Here is a 17532-nt window from a genome sequence, read left to right as displayed (position 1 = left end):
TTTTTTTACCTATCACTATATTTAGTTGTTGTGTGCAGCAGGAAGAACATGTCACACTGCAAAGTCATGATTGAGAATTTAAAGGAGGAAGTAAAAAAAAAAAAAAAAAGCTAAGACACTGGAGAGAAAACCTTGAGAGGAAACACTCAATTATAACATAATCAATACAGTCAAACACTATGACTTCACATCCTGCAGGAAAAGGGTGCACTGTCCCTTTAAGAGATGCAAAACAAAGTCTTTTACTTCCTGTTTGCTAGCAGCCGGTGCTAACTCCTGCAGCACTCACATGCATTGTGAAATGAATGGTTTAAAAACTATATAAATATGTGAATGAGTTTATATATTTAAAAAAGGAAACAGTTGTGGCGTGGTGAAAGTGATTTTACATATCGTTATTATGGCAGGGAGAAAAAGAAAGATGCTAGAAATGGCTGCGGCGGTGGGGGTGACAGCACCTGAACAACAGCATGTAAACAATACTAAAAACCACGCGACGGATGTGAAATTAAAGGTTTCACGCGCACAGGTGAAGACACAGGTTCAGTGTGGAGACACAAAGGCACAAAGTGATGAGACGGAGCAGAGTCGCTATTTCACCCAGACCGACCTGCAGCTCAGACTGGGACAGGACTTCTTCAACCAGCCCTGCATCTCTCTGGCTAAAGCTTTCCTCGGCAAGGTCTGCCCCCCTCTAAACTATATTTATTTATACATTTATAATCACTTATTTATTCGTTTTCATCTCTGAAAACTGTGAAGAAAGTATAGTTGGAATAAAGTTTTGTATCCGTGCAGCTCAAAGTGTTTTGTAAGGTGCATGTGCAGTGTATAAAGTTGACACTGCTGCACATTGAGATCCTCCTGTAGCTCTGGGAACTTTATATTTAGAGCAGGAGTTTCGTTAAGTAACCTGTCAGTTCAGGTTTAAGGCTTCTGCTCATGCAACTAACGTTACTGCCACTGCAGCATCATCACAAATAGTGCTGAACACTGCTGCAAGACCTACAGATAAACGATCCGTGCAAGATATAAAGGAGCAGTAAGAAAGAAAGAAATAACATTGGATACATTAACATGCTTAATTTATCTATTTGTATTTGCGTCTTGTTTTTGGAGTGAATTTCAGAAACTGTGTAATGCGATGAAGCTGTCTGTGTTTTCCCTGTGATATTAATTAATCTCAGAGACATCATTAACTTGATCATTCAATTAGGAAAACTATTGAGTTTTAAAGCTGCTAATCAACCACTGTAAAATGTTGATTAATCAAATTTTAAAAAAGAAATACTGGACTTAAAATGTAGGGGAGAAGTTGGGAAAGATGTATTGAAAATTAGAAGAAACTCAAGGGTGAAATCAAGATGTATTTGTATTCCTTTCCTCCTACATCATAATGAAATCTGGCTGTGGTGTCAGGTGTTTGTTATACGTAGTTTGGATGATAATTTTGATTGTGTACATTGTCATTACATAATTTTGATGAGTTGTGTTTTGTTTGACTGGTTACATTTTATTTTTTACAAAGATAAATGAATGAATAAATAAATGACAAGCAGAACATACATTTTTTGTGGTCTGGTTTGTCAGATCACATTTGCACGTTTGCTATCACTTTATTTTTTCTCAACCAATCCCCTTGGTCTCTGCAGGTGTTGGTGCGCAGGTGTGCGGACGGCAGCGAGCTGCGAGGGAGGATCGTGGAGACGGAGGCCTACCTCGGAGGGGAGGACCGAGCTTCACACTCAGCAGGAGGCAAACGCACTGAGAGGAACACGGCCATGTTCATGAAGCCAGGCACAATCTACGTGTATCCAATCTACGGCATCTACCTCTGCATGAACGTGTCAAGTGAAGGTATAGAAAATATGAAAATAGTAGGGCTGGGCCGATATGTTTTTGTGCCAATTTGATTCTCTAACGATTTTTGGGTCCCGATTCAATTTAAATTGTGATTCTGATTAAACAAGTATTGCGATTCAATTTTAACAAGTATTGCGATTTTATATTTCAATTATTGTGATTTTCTTTCCTTAACCAAGAGCAGGTTGAACCAAACACTTGATAATACATCATAAGTCATATTTACAAAAAAAACAATACATAACAGGCCGGTTTGACTTTGTCGAGTGTAATGGCATACATGATCGTACAATAAAGATTGGTCGTCAAAAATAAATAAATAAATAAAAAATTATTCTTGGGGGCGGTGCGTGGCGCAGTGGTTTAGGCGGCCGCCCCATGTAGAGGCTACAGTCCCCGGTTCGAATCCCGCATCGGGCAGACCTTTCCTGCATGTCATTCCCCCTCTCTCTGCCTCCCCCTTTCCTGTCTATCTCACTAGTACTATCAAATAAAGGCAAAAACGCCAAAAAAATACTTAAAAAAAAAAGATTCTTGTATGAGAATCAATTTCTAAAAATCGCTGGGGGAAAAAATCGCGATAAATTTAAAAATCGATTTTTTTTTTGGCCCAGCCCTAGAAAATAGAAGCACCTGCCTATAAATTGTGTTTACTGATGGATGCAAATATAAGAATATTGTTCCTTTTTCTTGACATTAAACCTATAATGCAGCAGTTTGTTTTCTATCGTCAGCGTGTAAAGTAAAGGTCAAAAGGAAGGAGACGCAGCGGAGCCTTGCTGACTGATGCATATTGTGTGTTGTTTTTCTCAGGGGAGGGAGCCGCCGTGCTGCTGCGCTCCCTCGAGCCCCTGCAGGGTCAGCCCGTCATGAGGCAGCTGAGAGCAGCCCGACGCAAAGAGGGAGCCCGACCACTGAAGGACAAAGAGCTGTGCAACGGGCCGTCCAAGCTGTGCCAGGCTCTAAATATACCTCGCTGTTTCGACCGTCGAGACCTGGCCTCGGACCCGGAGGTGTGGCTGGAGAGGGAGACCCAGGCAGAGCCCTGTTCCTTCGACGTCGTGTCAGCGCCACGCGTCGGGATCGAGTCCCACGGTGAATGGGCCAAGAAGCCGTGGAGGTTTTATCTCCGTGGGCATCCCTGTGTCAGCGTGGTGAACAAAGAGGCAGAGAGACAGAGACCGAGTCCGAGTCTGGAAATGCAATGAGGGATTCAGACGTGCAGATTTGACACACAGGACAGCGAAATGTCAAAAAGGACTTTACAGGAGTATTCCTCAAACTACTCTGCCATCTGTTCCCATTGTGGAGCACTTAGGCAAAATAAAAAACTGAAGGGGACAGTTTCTCTTACACATGAAATGAATACATTCTACTTTTATCATTTTGTAGCTCAGGAGAATAAATCCATGAATATTTGAGTGTCATCTGTGACCTGCAGAGATTAAACAAAATATTTTTCATCCATTTCCATTTTTTTTGTATTTACAGCACTGATGCAAAATTATAATGTAAGATGACAGATTAGAAGCTGAAGGCAGCTCAGGTTATCAGTGCCTATAAAAAAAAAACAAAAAAAACAATCTGTTCTGAAACGTACCTTTACTCACGAGTCTCTTTTGTTCAGGTCTCTCCATCTGTGTTTTTTAATAAACATTCAAACTTGGGGAAATTCTCTCTCTTTCTCTTTCAGTGACTCAGTGATTTCACAGATGTTTGGATCGCTCTGCTTCCCTCAAAGCAAAAACAGCCCCGTCTGATGTTTACAGTCGTCCCCTGCTTTGCTTTTCTTTTTCTTGCCTGCGTCTTTCTCTTCTCCACTCGCCACCTCTGGGATTCCTGAAGTGGAGGTATCTGGAGGTCTGGAATGATCATTACCCACCGAGTCAGTGCCCCTCTGTGGTCAGTGCAGATGAGCTCACTTACACATCTGGGGGCAGAGCGAGCGACTATACGCCGGTCTTTCCAAAAAAAAATATTCACAGTGAATGGACACTCAAGGTCTTTTTCTGTTCTGTACAAAATAATTTAATATTGTAAACAAACATTTGGCTCATAAAGGAAAAAAGACACTTTCTACACTGATGCAATCATTGTGTCAGTTCGTTTTTTTTATAAAAACAACTCTCTTGAGGAAGGAGCACTTAGGAGCTATTAGCCGAGCTCTCAATTCGACATCTTTTTTCCAGTTGGTGAGAGCTGATGCCGCTACTCCATGGGTGACTGGAAGATTGAAATAATGGGATCCTCATGGTTGGTCACCACAAGGACACTGCGGAACTTGTCAAACAGCGTCTTGAGCTGCGAGCGCCTCATGTTCTCATTGTACATAATCTCTTCCAGGTGGTGATGTCCCCGGAAATAATGCAGCAGCCTGAAAGCAACACAAGACAGGCGTGCGTCACAACAGGCAGAAGGAGAAATGGGGTTGAGAGCTGCAGTTTAACTGGATCATTAGCTGTGTAAATCAACCATGAGACACGACTTTTCACACCTCTGATGACATCTTTCATTACTGTGCAGCAGGTAGGTCTGATTCCCCTGATTGACGAGCACCTCTAAGACACGTTTTTACTTTCATAATACATTCTCCAGCTAATAAGTCAATTATCTCAACCCTCCAGCCAGTGGTTTGCGATTATATTTCTCAATATTCTGGGAATGCAATTAAAATAACTTTATTTTCCAAACCGTTGCACAATTATCATCTTATTTCCTAAGAGACGGAGGAGTGATTCACAACAGAATGAGTCACTGGATCCCCACTAAAGCTTATCCCATCTGTTAATCTAACTGCCTGAAAGCACAGAGGAATGGATAGTTAAAGGGATAGTTCAACATTTTGGCAAATTGGCGGAGCAGAGCCGTGAGCTGCTCAGAGCTACGCTACGGAGGCTCATGGGATTTCTTGGTTTCCCTCATCAAACTCATCAAATACACAATCCAACAACTCCAAAACGCTCTGGTGGACAAGTTGTGACCTGCACATTCACCACGCTATGAGGTAATAACAGAACGTTACAAGACAGAGTTGTTTTCGAGGCAAATGCAGAGACTGCTTGCTGAAAAACTGCCCTCGTCAGGAACGCGCATCAGCGGATTTGCATGAATTTGCCTCAAAAACAACTCTGTCTCGTATCGTTCCATTATTATCTCATAGCGTGGTGAATGTGCAGGTCACAACTTGTCCACCAGAGTGTTTTGGAGTTGTTGGATTGTGTATTTGATGAGTTTGATGAGGGAAACCAAGAAATCCCATGAGCCTCCGTAGCGTAGCTCTGAGCAGCTCACGGCTCTGCTCCGCCGTTCTAAAAACAGCTTGCACCGACAATTAAAGCAAACAAACCTACTGCTAAAACTATAGGGATTATGGCAATGGGCCAATTTGCTAAAAGATAAAGAAAAGAGCATAGGATATTTGTGTGTGTGTGAGGCAGGTTCAATTACCTGGCAAACATCCTCAGGTCCTCTGGATTTTGTGCGGCGGGGATGTTCAGAATAACCTGCCGCTCGTGCTCCGACAGGCTGGCGAGCAGCGTCTCCGTCATCCTCTTGTTGAGTGGAGAGTCGCCACCGGGCAGCAGCTCTGCGCTGGAGTTGTCCATACTGGGGCTGGTGAGGGTCATGTCATCGCTGCTGGCTGCACACAGAAGGGACAAAGGTTAAATATATATCAGCTGTTAACATCTGGAAGAGCAGAGAGGCAGATGAGCTGAGCCGAGGAAGGACATTAACTTGGGGAGCCGAAGCTGAGAGCGCTCGGGGTGCTCAGGCTGCGGCCTCCGACCCTGGCAGCCAGCGGAGGATCTTCATCCCTCAGCCCCGGTTCGTCCTCGCCCGGCGGCACCAGCAGGCAGACGTAGGTGTGCAGCTGGATCAGCAGGCGGCGCTGGAGCATCCACACCACCATCTGGATCAGCTGGGCCTGGGTCAGGAGAGGGGGAGGAAGGGGGAGAGGGGGGAGACATCATTGAACAAGTGAAGCTGAACAGGCTGATGTCCCTAAAACCAGGTCAAACGTGTTTTAAATCGAATATGAGCCACGGGGAAGAAGCCACGGCTCTGATCTTGCTCTCATAAAAAATGGAGGCTGCAGACGCTGTAGCCGATGTCCCTCCGCCATTTATAATTCATCCCCGATGCTCAAACTGCTCGGCCAAACAAGATGGGTCGGAGATCATCGCCAGATGGTTCTGCTCTCATAACACAGCGTCCAAATTTACAGTAATAGCCCTATAAACTCTTGGGATTTCACATTTGTTTGCTCTTAATTTGTACAAAAATATCTGTTCTTGTCGCAGCCTGTTATTCATAAGTCTAAAAATATTTCTTCAAACATGGAACTATTTTCAAGCCATGTGTTTTTGGAGGAAAGTATTTTTTTCCCCTTTTTCATCTTACTGGGAAACAAAACATACAAATCAGATTACTTCACTAAAATTAGAAAACACATGGGATCTTCACTTTTTCTCAGCCATTGTGTAATTTTATTGCTGTATTATTTATTACATGTTATACATTTTTAATATCCATCCTACCTCTTGAGTCGGGGCTTCCAGAGGGTTTCTGAACTCAGCCAGCGAGACAGGTAGCGAGAACTTGGCCAACATGGAGGGCAGATCATGACCAGGAAACTGCTGGGCAAAGTGCTCCGCCAGCGGTGAGTATCTATCCAGGGAGACATGACACAGGTTTATACTCTACAATGCCGAGCGTTTCCATGAGCACAGCTCTCTTGAATTCACTTTCCACAGTGTTGTAAGGGAAAGTCTATTGAAAAAGACAAGCGCTGCCAAAGGCTCAATATTTCTTTCATAACACATTCTGGGGTGATTTAACAAGTGCAGGCTCTGGAAATCTGAATTTAATAATAATTTATATGTGTTTTTCAGTGAATATGAAGCCTTAGGCACTGACGGGTGCTTCTGGGGCAGAATTATGGTCTATTAACTGTGCAGTAACTAGTGCAGCCAGTTGGCTTGCACACATCGCAGACACTCACAGGCAGATGTTGGCATGAGGAGACAGCATGTACACGTTGTTCTCGCACAGCGGGTAGATGATGATGGCTTTGCCCCAGTAAACCAAGTGAGCAGCAATTTGAAAGATCTGAGTTAGGAGGGGGGGAAATGTTTTGTAAATAATTATATTGTGAAATAACAGCAACTAAACATAAACCACAAAAAGTGAAAACCAGATGTTGAAGGGAAACGAGTACAACAAGAGATTTTACTGTCCACTAGATGGCAGTATGATCACATGAACAGACTTAGCTCTTACACCACAGTTGCACATTTTGCACCATATTTGACATATTTTCCATTTAAATAGATCAGTCATTGATTTTCCCTATATCATATATGCACTTATACATATTCTATAACATTAACAACCTTTTGTGTTTTGTATTTACATGATAAATAAATAGTATCATTAATTTGTGGACTCTCTCTATCAGTTAAAAGATTGAAGGTAGTTGTGAATATTTTCTTTCACTATGGAAAAAGTGCTGCAGATGTTGTGACTGCTCTGCACCTGAAGTAAGGCCAGGTCGGCGTCCTGGGCGAGCTGCTGCAGGTTTTTCACCGCTGAGCAGGTCTTGATGAGGCGCACCATGGCAGGAGAGCAGTCCAGAGGAAGCTGGTTGAGCAGCGTCTTCTCATTCTCCAGCAGCAGCAGGGCGTGGTACGGTCTGCAGACGCAAACACATGATACAGCCTCTCAATCAACAGACATCTGGACTGTCTCCTCGTCAGGAATCAGCTTTACAGAACAACATACAGCAGTGTATCTGACTGAGAGCACCAACTGACCGCTGTTGTAAAAACATTAAAACCTTTTATTCTTTAATAATACTTTTGCATATTTTACCAGCTTCAAAAAGACAAAAATGTAAGATATACAGTATCAGAGAGGCTGTTCATAACTCTTAACATAAGTAGACTGAACACTAGGGGGCAGCATGGACCATGGAAAACTTCCGATGGTTTTCTCAAACACTAAATAGCAAGTTCATGTACAAGAGTCTGTCTTTAAATAGCTGTTAACAACACAATAAGACATAATATATGATTAGATATTACAGCGTCAGTTTAAAGGATAAACTATTTTATATTTCATTCAACAACATAGATTTTTATTATTATTATATTATTATATTATTTTAATTTGAGCATTTTTCATTTAATTTTAATTATGTCATATTTGCTGGTCATGTATAGGTGATGTGTACTCATACTTTGTCCCTGCTGCCATCAGGCTGTATAATTTATTCCTCGGCCAAAGGCAGTGGCTCATGATCTGGACTTCCGAGCTAAAACTAAAGCTTTACTTACGCTGCTGGATAAATGAATTTCCCAGGGGTTATTAAAAAAATCTATCTTTCTATGTATGCAGGCTACATTTTAGTGTTGGGGTCATATGTTTATCACACCTTGTTATTTTACTGCTAAGTCGGATTAGCAACATTTGTGGGGAAAATAAGCCAAACTACGAGTAAATGTTGCAGTTGTCTTACATAGGGGAGAATAATTATTTTGTTAGTCTAAAGACCTCCACCATGCATTTGTATTTTCTTAGCACATGAAAGATATATAAAACAGCATATTAAAAAACAACAACAACAAAAAACATACAACGTATACAGTAGATCAAGCAAATGTGCAGGAGAAACCAAAAAAAAAAACCTAAGGGCTTGTCAAGTGGTCCTCTTAAAGATAATCATTCAACATAATTTTAATTTACAGTAATGTGAAGAACAACATAAAACAATTAGAAAAGAGAGAGAGAGAGAAAAGCAATATTGTGTGGTGATGTAAAGAAAATATGTGGACTTAAGCATTGCTCAACTGGGCCAATAGAAAGTGAATTATTTGTTTCTTAAATGAATTTATGCTTGTGCAGTTTCTAAGGTGAATTGGTAATGAATTCCAAAAGTGCGGACCTCTAAATCTAATTGAGAACTGAGAGAAAGTAGACTTGAAAAAAGTAGGATGAAAATTATTTGCTGACCTAGTGTTGAAATTATTGGATTGATTGGAAGATTTGAAGTAACTTGTGAATGGATTGATAAACAAAAATACATATTATACACTCAGGGATTGAAACAGGGGTGTGGATCTAGTGAGTCTGTTAGAACATGTTATCATTTCGATGAATCTTTTTACCATATGTTGCTGGTGTGAGAAGGGGGGTGGCACTGGGTGGAGCCCCTATATGGTTCTGTGTGATATGCCAATTTTTGTATCAAAGTCCATAACTGTCAACTGGGGTGTTGCCATAAGTGTAATTTTCAAAAGTTCCATCACATAGAGTGTAGAAACTTCTGCTGATCAAACATAAAGATTAAGTACAAAAGAAAAAAAAATGCAAACAAACCTTATGGCCTTAAGGCTGCGCTCTAACGCCTCTGGGGGGATGTAGTTGCCACCAATCCTGTGGATCTTGTGTGGTAAACAGAAACTAACCTCCAGCCAGTTGTTAATATGTAGCCGCACTACACCAGTTGTACAAAGGCTGAGAAAACACAGACATGATGATAATTAATATTGGTGTTAATAAATAAACATTTGGCACATTTTTTCATGCAGAAATTACGTAAAAACACCCCAAAAAAGGCTGACTTGTATGAATGAACACATTATGTTACTATAAAAGCATTCACTTCTATACAAATCCATTAGAAAGTGAGTTATTAAAACACATGCTATCAGATAGAAAATAGACAAAAATGACCTATTATGGAAACATATTTCCATTTTAAAATATATACATAAAACAGTCCTGGAATATATTACCAGCTTACGTTAGAGACTGTGCCACTTACACCACTTTCAAAAAGACCCTCAAACAGTGGTTAGTAGCAAGCCAGACCTGCTCTCATACATAACTTTTTCTCTTTCTATTTTTCTATATGGATTCTTAATGTGAATTAATGTGAATTGGGACCTACTTTTTGTGTAAAACTGTGTTTTATCTATTTGTATACTGGTATATTGTTTGTATGTTATGACTTGCCTTAGGACAATGGATGTGAATTAGCAACTATGCTAACTCCGGCATATTTACATTGATGCTCTGGCTGACATGTTGATTAATATGCAATGTCCTAATCAAATAAATAAATAAATAAAAATTAATAAAATAAAATAAAAACAAAACAAAAGTAAAATAACTAAATGAGTGGAGGCATCTAGTAATAATATAATAATAACATCACAGTTGCTGGGCAGATATTTAGAAAACATGACTGGGCACTTTCAGCACTTTCTCAGCTGTGAACATTATGTGTCTCTTCACCCACCTGTCGTACGCCTCCTTCAGGTCCCTGGCTAGTTTACATTTGGGAAGAATTTGTCTAAATGGGGACTGGGGGCTTCCGTCTGCTGACATCGGGGAAAAACACTGTCAGTGTTGCAATACAAACCAGACACTAAAGCAGAAACCGTGTGATCATTTATAATGAGCTCTATACATTGTGTTGTTTTACTGTGATCTGAGAGTGTGAGTATCTCACTCTCGGTCATGGTGGTGATCTCGTCCTGGACGGCCAGCATCAGCTTGGCCTCTCTGGTCAGGTACTGGCAGCGCCGCTCCTCGTGCTGCAGGGCTATGGCGATGCGTCGCGACAGGTTGTGCATGCAGCTGATGACAGAGGGGTCGGCGTTCGCCTGTAGAGGCCGAACACAATAGGGGAGAAAATTATAAATATAAATATATAGTTATAAATGTTTAAACTTTGATTAATAAGATATCTATAATGTGTTTATAATGTGTGTATCTTAATACCTAACAGACTACAGATACATCATTTATAAATGAACTATTATACAATTACATACCAGTTTATTAAATTATTGAGATGTACATTTATGCATGCATTTATACATACCGTACATTAAATAAACATGTACTGATAGTTAATAGTGAGCATTTTCATAGATGTTTTATTATAGATAAACTCTTTAATTGAGAGTTAAACATGTATAACTGTTTAGATACTGTTTTGTTTAACGATAGGAATATGCTTTATAATGATCAATTATGTTTTTAATCACGCTTAACTGAAGATTAATGGTGTGTAGTTATACATCTGATCACTATTACACTTCTAAAGTTTGTGTTTTAAAGGGATAATATAGTTGTCAAAAAGGTTTTGCCTAATCTGAAGTTTGTATTCATTAATTTTAGTGGTGGTTTTTCATTGCACTTCTTGAAATGGAGAGATTAGTTACTAACACATGCCCAGGTATGTAAATAAAGGGATAAAACAGGAATTGATCACTATGATACATATTTCTTTGTGCAAAAACATAAAAAGTAAATTACTGTTGTGCAAATTTGAACAGTGAACCCATTTAAATCTGAATATATTATAAAATACACAAAAACAACCCACACTGTATAAATATTAATATTATGTCATATTAAAAAAATATAAAAAATAAACAATTAACTGTTAATCCCACCCTCAGTTGCTGGGCAGATATCGACAAAACATGACTGGACAATTTTCTGGCCCGAGCCCAGCATTACTGAGACTTACGGGGTACAGTGACTCAGCACGGGCAGGGACAGGCTGTGCCTTGTTGAGAAAACATGATTAAGCAAAATAAATTGGCCTCTCCTCCCTCTGAGTTCCCATGCACTCACAGATAGAGTATACTGGAACATTATCACCCTCACACACCCCGCCTATTCACTAGACACACAGATTAACAGAACACTAAATGTGTGTGTCCCACCCACAGCCAGCTGACTTAATTATGCTATCATTAAAAATAAAATTAAAAAAAGTAAATTAAGTTGTAATGACACAGTATTATCATCTACACTCTGTTTAACTAATATTTTTGTTCTAGTTTGCTTTAAACAAACAGTATCTACAGGTCATTCTAATAACAATTGTATTTAAAAAATGCTATTAAATTTCATTTGTGTGGACCAAATCAAACTTCATTTTTCAAGACATACAACTATAGAAAGAAATCTAAAGAAGTATTTTCATACCCTGAGTGCAAACACCACATTAAACAATATCATGGTGGGCATCTCTCTCTTAGGCGAAGGATCTGTTTTAGAAACCTACATGGAAAGAAGACACAGTTTTAAATGAAGCATAAAACAAACCAAGTTTACCATGATGTAAGTTAAATATAGTAAATACACAGGATGCAGATTCAGTTCAATGGATGAGAGACATTTGGGTCAAGGTTTCATTTAAGAAATGGTGAAATTCATAAATACAATCAGTTAACAGTTTATTAGGAACAGTGAACAAAATATAAATATAACCCTGCCCTCATGAAAGGTCATAATGCTCAGTTGTTATTGAGACTGTTTCAGAGAGGTGTTTATTCAACTGTATGATAAACCTACAGGATGTAGTTTGTGGTGCTGTTTAACTGTGTTGCATTATGTGGAGAGTCAAAGCCGTTACTTAGTGATATACATGCGGTTGAGGAAATAACACCTACATCTGTATGAAGCCATAATATTCAACAGCAGCTCAAAATGCACCTTTAAACATGACTGTGAAGTTAAATCCACACATCTCTGAAATGGTTTCAAATCAAACTGATAAACTGTGAAAACAATAAGCTTATTAAAGGGAAGATCTGATGCTCTGATGAGGGCTGAGTACCTACTACTAAACTCAGTAACACTTTATAATAAGGACACACTAATAAGCATTAGTTAAGCATTAATAAATACTGAATTAATAATATAATTAATAAATAACTGAAATAGAAGAGTTCATTTGCAAAAGCAGATAACTCCATTTTTTTTTTTAATTCCAAAATTTTTTAAATTATTATTTACACCAGGTGATATCAGTCAAACCAAAGTTGAGTGGCTTTGACCAAGGAGATGAGACATAACAAAACAGACGTAGCTCAAAAAAATAAAGCTTTATTGAAAACAACACTATGCAAAGAATAATTCAAAAGCATCAGCTCATTTTTTTCAAAATGGCATTTATCTGCTTTTGCAAATGAACTCATACAGTTAGCGCTTATCAATGATGAGTAAAACATTTTTAAATGTGTTTATAAACTACATACTAATGAGTATTCATGCATTATACATGATGCATTCAGTATTTAAAGCTTAACTAATGCTTAATAGTGTGTACTTATTATAAAGTGTTACCCTAAACTGTAAACTGAGTGTAGGGCAACCATACATTTAAACAATAAAAGCTGCACTGGCACAATCACACATGCAGCCAAGAACAATCAGTTCCTCAGTACATCAACATCAAGGATTTGTGAACATCAGGGAAGCTGAGTCTGTGTGTCTCTGTGTAAGATCCACCTTAAAATGTCAGATGTGCTTCAGCTGCTTTGTCTTTTATGTTCATGTCACTGTCTCCACCCCCTGTGAAAGATTGTCACCTTAGCAACAAAAGCGGTGCATCATCATTGTTAAAAACAGAAATGTCAGCAGGGGGCACTGCTGAAGTTATATGACCAACCAAGCTGAAAACAATCATGGTGAAATGAGAAGTGGCCTCATCAAAGCCAAATAGCAGGACATGTTAATGTTATAGTAATGATGTCAAAAGAATTCAAAATTAGTTTTTTTTTATGATATTTTTATAATAACAGCAGCAGCAGCTTCAAAATGCACATTGCAAATGGCCGCCACATGTGTATAACTGCTTTGAATCATCATGAGCCTGCAACTCTTCATTAAGCTTCATGTGTTCCTACCTGAATGATGGGAGGATGCTGGAGGAGCGTAGGGTGACCCACAAATCGCACATTGTCGATCTTCAGCTCAAACTTCTTCCCGCACATGTCGGACTTGGTGGCCAGGATGGTGGCGAGGATGATGTCAGAGAACCTTGATGAAGATTGAAGCGCACGCTCAATAAGAAATTGTTTGAGGAGGGAGGAGGAGAGGTTACAGCACAGAAAGAGCTGGGACTGGTGAGAGAGTTTGAATTAGCTTGTTTGTTTATACATATATATATTTTTTTTTTTACATCCCTGTCTCTAAGAGGAGTTGTGTTAATCAGATGCATCTGCCTGTGATTTAATTCAACAAGCAGAGTATAAATGAAAAAAAAAAGCTTGTGTGGCTACTGGAGAAGAGAAAAGAAGAAGAGGTCTCCTTGCAGAAAAAAAGTGAAGTCGCTGTATGAATGAAGAACGTGAAAGACTCATGCTGGTTGGACTGAAGTAACTCATGCTGCGATCGAAGGGATATAAAATCAAGCTCTCAACTTCCAGTAAAAAAAAAAATTAAAAAATTAGACAAACTGTAGACTTACCTCGCCAAGACAATTTGAAATTATTTGTGTTTATTTCAGTTTGCATTGTGTTTTCTGATGCTAAGTCTACATGCTAATTACTTTAAATCAAAACTTTTATGATCTCTATTTAACATTTAATTAAAGTTTTTTTAATTTCCAATGTGGAAAGGAGGAACAACGGTACAAAGGAAAGTAACACTGAGATCCCGAATTAACCAAACACTGGATGGACTGGATCTGCTACAGATCATTTACAAGGATTTTTTGTCGTAGATTAGGGTTGGGGATCCATGTAGGACACAAAATAGGAAAGAAGGGGATAAAAAAAAAAGACAGGGGTGATCTAAGCGAAGGAAAGGTGGTTTAGAATGATTTCGTCTTACCCTGCTACCAACTGTTCGTCAGTTAGTGGAGATTGCTCTCTGAAATGGGAATTGGGCCATAAAAAAGAAGAAAAAAAGCAAACAAAAGGGAAAATGCAACACACAGTTGGGCTGAATGCATAAAAATGGACATCAAAACAACCCGAACAAACATGTGATACTGTGATGATGTGAAACCGCTAATTAATACCACTTAATGCTGTCTCCAAGTGCACGTCAAGTGTGGTCAACGGACACAGAGAGAGAACAGATTTCATGATGCCTGCTGCGTTTTACTATGAAGTGAAAATGGTGCATCTCTGACTAAAAGGTCATCGGTCTGGAGGACTTTTTTTTTTTTTTTGTATTTTACTGGAACAGACGTCAACATTGTTGACTTTGCAAAGAGGGAGGAGTCAGATATGTCAATCAGTCCTGACGGCTCAACCACTCTTCATGAACAGCCGAGAGGAATAAAAAACTCTTTGTCAGCAGTCAGAACATGACTCAACTAAACCTCTTTCCCTCAGTGGACAAAAAAGAAAACAGTGAACTGCTAAAATCCTATTTTTCTTGTAGATATGACTAACTCCTGGTTGGAATATGTACATGTTTTCAGACACCTTATCCCAAAAGCCTGGTGTGTGTTTAACACAAAAAAAAAATCAGTGCCCCACATTTTCACAAAAGGAGCAAACAAAATACAGTGTGACCTAAAGTTGCTGTTTATAAACCTGTGTTTTTTTCACCAGTTCAGATGAACAAATTTAAAAAGCAGCTTTAGACAAGACAAAAATTAAACATATGGCGTGATGAATTCAATAATGCTCAAATATGGGAGGCTAAATGTCAATATTCTCTATTCTAGAGTAAGAAGAATATGTGGCTCTCAGAACAAGCTGTAAATCCACTTGCAGTGAATTTTATGACAATAGCCTAATTAAATGTACAAAAAACACTAATATCATATGAAGAACAAAAAATAATAATTACCTGGAATCACCATCTTGATCCTCAAGACCATCTCCGGTCGTGTTCAGCACATATGGACTTCGTTGTTTTGCTTGTGGGCAGAAATAATAGTGTTAGTTCACATGACTAAAGGCCCAAAACACAAAGGCAGTGACATAAACAGTAACAATGTTCAAATCATGGAACCAGTATGGATGATGTGAAGAATAACATTCAGACAGCCTAAACCCGCAGAATGAGTATGCAACTTCTCCAAGCAACCTACCTTCCCATTATCATAGGAAAACAATCTGTGTGCAAGCAGGAGACCTGCTGCTGATTTAATTGATTAGTATAGTCATTATTTTCACTGTACTTACTTGCTATGACATACAAAGTTCTGAACTAAATATATTGATTGTGCTCAGAAAATAAACTGGAAATCGTCTTTTCATAGAGATTAGGATCATAAACGGATCCAATAAAGGGAGTTCAACAATTTGGCAAATTCGCCTACTGCCATAATCCCTATAGTCATAGCAGTAGGCTAATCACCTGTAATTATCGGTGCATGTTGTTTTGAGATCAGTGGGACAGAGACGTGAGCTGCTCAGTGAACACAATGGAGGTGAACGGTGCAGGTCCCCTGTCCCTCATCAATCTCATCATTAGGACACATGAAGCAAATACTCAGAACTACTTGCGCTTTTGAAATCACTCCGCCCTGCAGCCGTGTCTGAAATGTCGTTCCGGCTACGCCTTTGCCTTGAAAACAACTCTGTCTCGTAATATTACATTATTATTTCATAGTGTGGTGAATGTGCAGGTCACAACTTGTCCACGAGAGTGTTTTGGAGTTGTTGGATTGTGTATTTGATGAGTTTGATGAGGGACAGAGGACCTGTACCATTCACCTCTATTGTGTTGGCTGAGCAGCTCACGTCTCTGCCCCGCAGATCTCAAAACAACATGCACTGATAATTAAAGGTAATGAACCTACTGCTATGACTATAGGGATTATGACAATGGGCGAATTTGCCAAAATGTTGAACTATCCCTTTAAACACACACAACAAAATCTGATCAAGACAATATACACTGTTTAGCTGTGGGATACTGGTGTGAGATGTAAAAACGGCCTCTGTGAATGTGTGACTGGGTGAGAATAAAACTTTGAGGACACTGATTTCCCCCCAATAACGAAAACTGATTAGTGACAGTGGGCTGATGCTAATGCTAATGCTAATGCTAACCCTACCTGTGAGAGATGACGGGCATTCAGCCACTCTCTGGAAAGGATACCGAAACAGCAGCTTGTTCCCTCGGCTGCCAGAGCTGACCAGGATAACACTGATAGGACTGGTTTTATCTCCCGTTTTGTACACGCTGTTTTGAGGCTGACTGTACATGGACTTCCGGTGGTCTTCTTGTAACCCGGCCGACGGGTTGAGCATCATGTTGAACTTCAGCGTGGAGCCGTCGATAATAAAGTTTTACCACGACTACACGAACACAAACACTCAGGTAACCTCATGAATTATCTAGTTAACTGGATAACTACTATCTGTTTAGCTCTCCCTCCCTTCCTTCCTCCCCGTCCGTACGCCCATGAACTGTTGTTGTGATTGTTTTGTGTCACCTTGAAAGATGTTCGACTGGGGAACAGGGACCGCGGCTACAAAGGTCCCCCCCTCTCAGCTGTCACAGCTTGTTTTCCCACATTCAGGAAATAAATATCACGTCTTATAACGTTGATAAGTGGCTGTGGAAAGTAGACGAAGTGTCCATGTTGTATTATAGTGACCAATACATTCAGGTAGGCTATGTGAATTTAATTTGTGATTCAACCGGTCAAACTTTTTTAGTTGATAAATATTTTCTACGTCCGCCAGATTTAAGGTTCTTCTTCATCCTCTTATTATTATTATTCTTTTCTTTTTTTTAAGCTTTTCTTTTCTTTTTGTTCTGTGCCTTTAATTGATAGGATAGTAGAGAAATTGGGAGTCAGAGCATGGACACATAGCTATGTATGTAGGCTACATACAGTAGGAATACAGCGAAGATTAATGGGGCGCCTGCTCAATGTGAGCCATATGG

At 39.5% G+C, this 17532-nt stretch overlaps 2 protein-coding genes across 8 annotated transcripts; one reads left to right on the top strand and one right to left on the bottom strand.

The window, feature by feature from the left end:
- Nucleotides 1–272: 272 nt before the first annotated feature.
- Nucleotides 273–3437, top strand: mpg (N-methylpurine DNA glycosylase). 2 transcript variants are annotated; one of them, XR_014595554.1, is made up of 4 exons: nt 273–682; nt 1653–1857; nt 2677–3251; nt 3305–3437. XR_014595554.1 is itself a non-coding variant. In XM_083976790.1 (3 exons), exons 1-3 carry the CDS (start codon nt 401–403, stop codon nt 3069–3071), a joined length of 882 nt encoding a protein of 293 aa, XP_083832916.1. In that variant the 5' UTR covers nt 273–400; the 3' UTR covers nt 3072–3323. The 2 variants fall into 2 exon arrangements, 1 of the variants encoding a protein (XP_083832916.1); XM_083976790.1 differs by having other exon boundaries at nt 2677–3323.
- Nucleotides 2933–17048, bottom strand: nprl3 (NPR3-like, GATOR1 complex subunit). 6 transcript variants are annotated; one of them, XM_083976784.1, is made up of 15 exons: nt 16694–17048; nt 15478–15547; nt 14506–14544; nt 13578–13710; nt 11872–11946; nt 10337–10532; nt 10166–10244; nt 9241–9378; nt 7399–7555; nt 6866–6972; nt 6402–6531; nt 5599–5788; nt 5311–5503; nt 3464–4237; nt 2933–3056 (listed from the first exon to the last, which is right to left on the bottom strand). In XM_083976784.1, the coding sequence occupies exons 1-14, from the start codon at nt 16890–16892 to the stop codon at nt 4072–4074; spliced, it is 1872 nt and encodes a 623-aa protein (XP_083832910.1). In that variant the 5' UTR covers nt 16893–17048; the 3' UTR covers nt 2933–3056; nt 3464–4071. The 6 variants fall into 6 exon arrangements, with proteins under 6 accessions (XP_083832910.1, XP_083832911.1, XP_083832913.1 ...); XM_083976785.1 differs by having other exon boundaries at nt 10166–10247; nt 10379–10532; XM_083976787.1 differs by having other exon boundaries at nt 10379–10532.
- Between the last annotated feature and the right edge of the window lie 484 nt (nt 17049–17532).

The sequence above is a fragment of the Trachurus trachurus genome (assembly GCF_905171665.1).
Source record: "Trachurus trachurus genome assembly, chromosome: 8".
Classification (NCBI taxonomy): domain Eukaryota; kingdom Metazoa; phylum Chordata; class Actinopteri; order Carangiformes; family Carangidae; genus Trachurus; species Trachurus trachurus.
The sequence above is the reverse complement of the archived record's forward strand: the minus strand, read 5'-3'. Positions and strand labels throughout refer to the sequence as shown.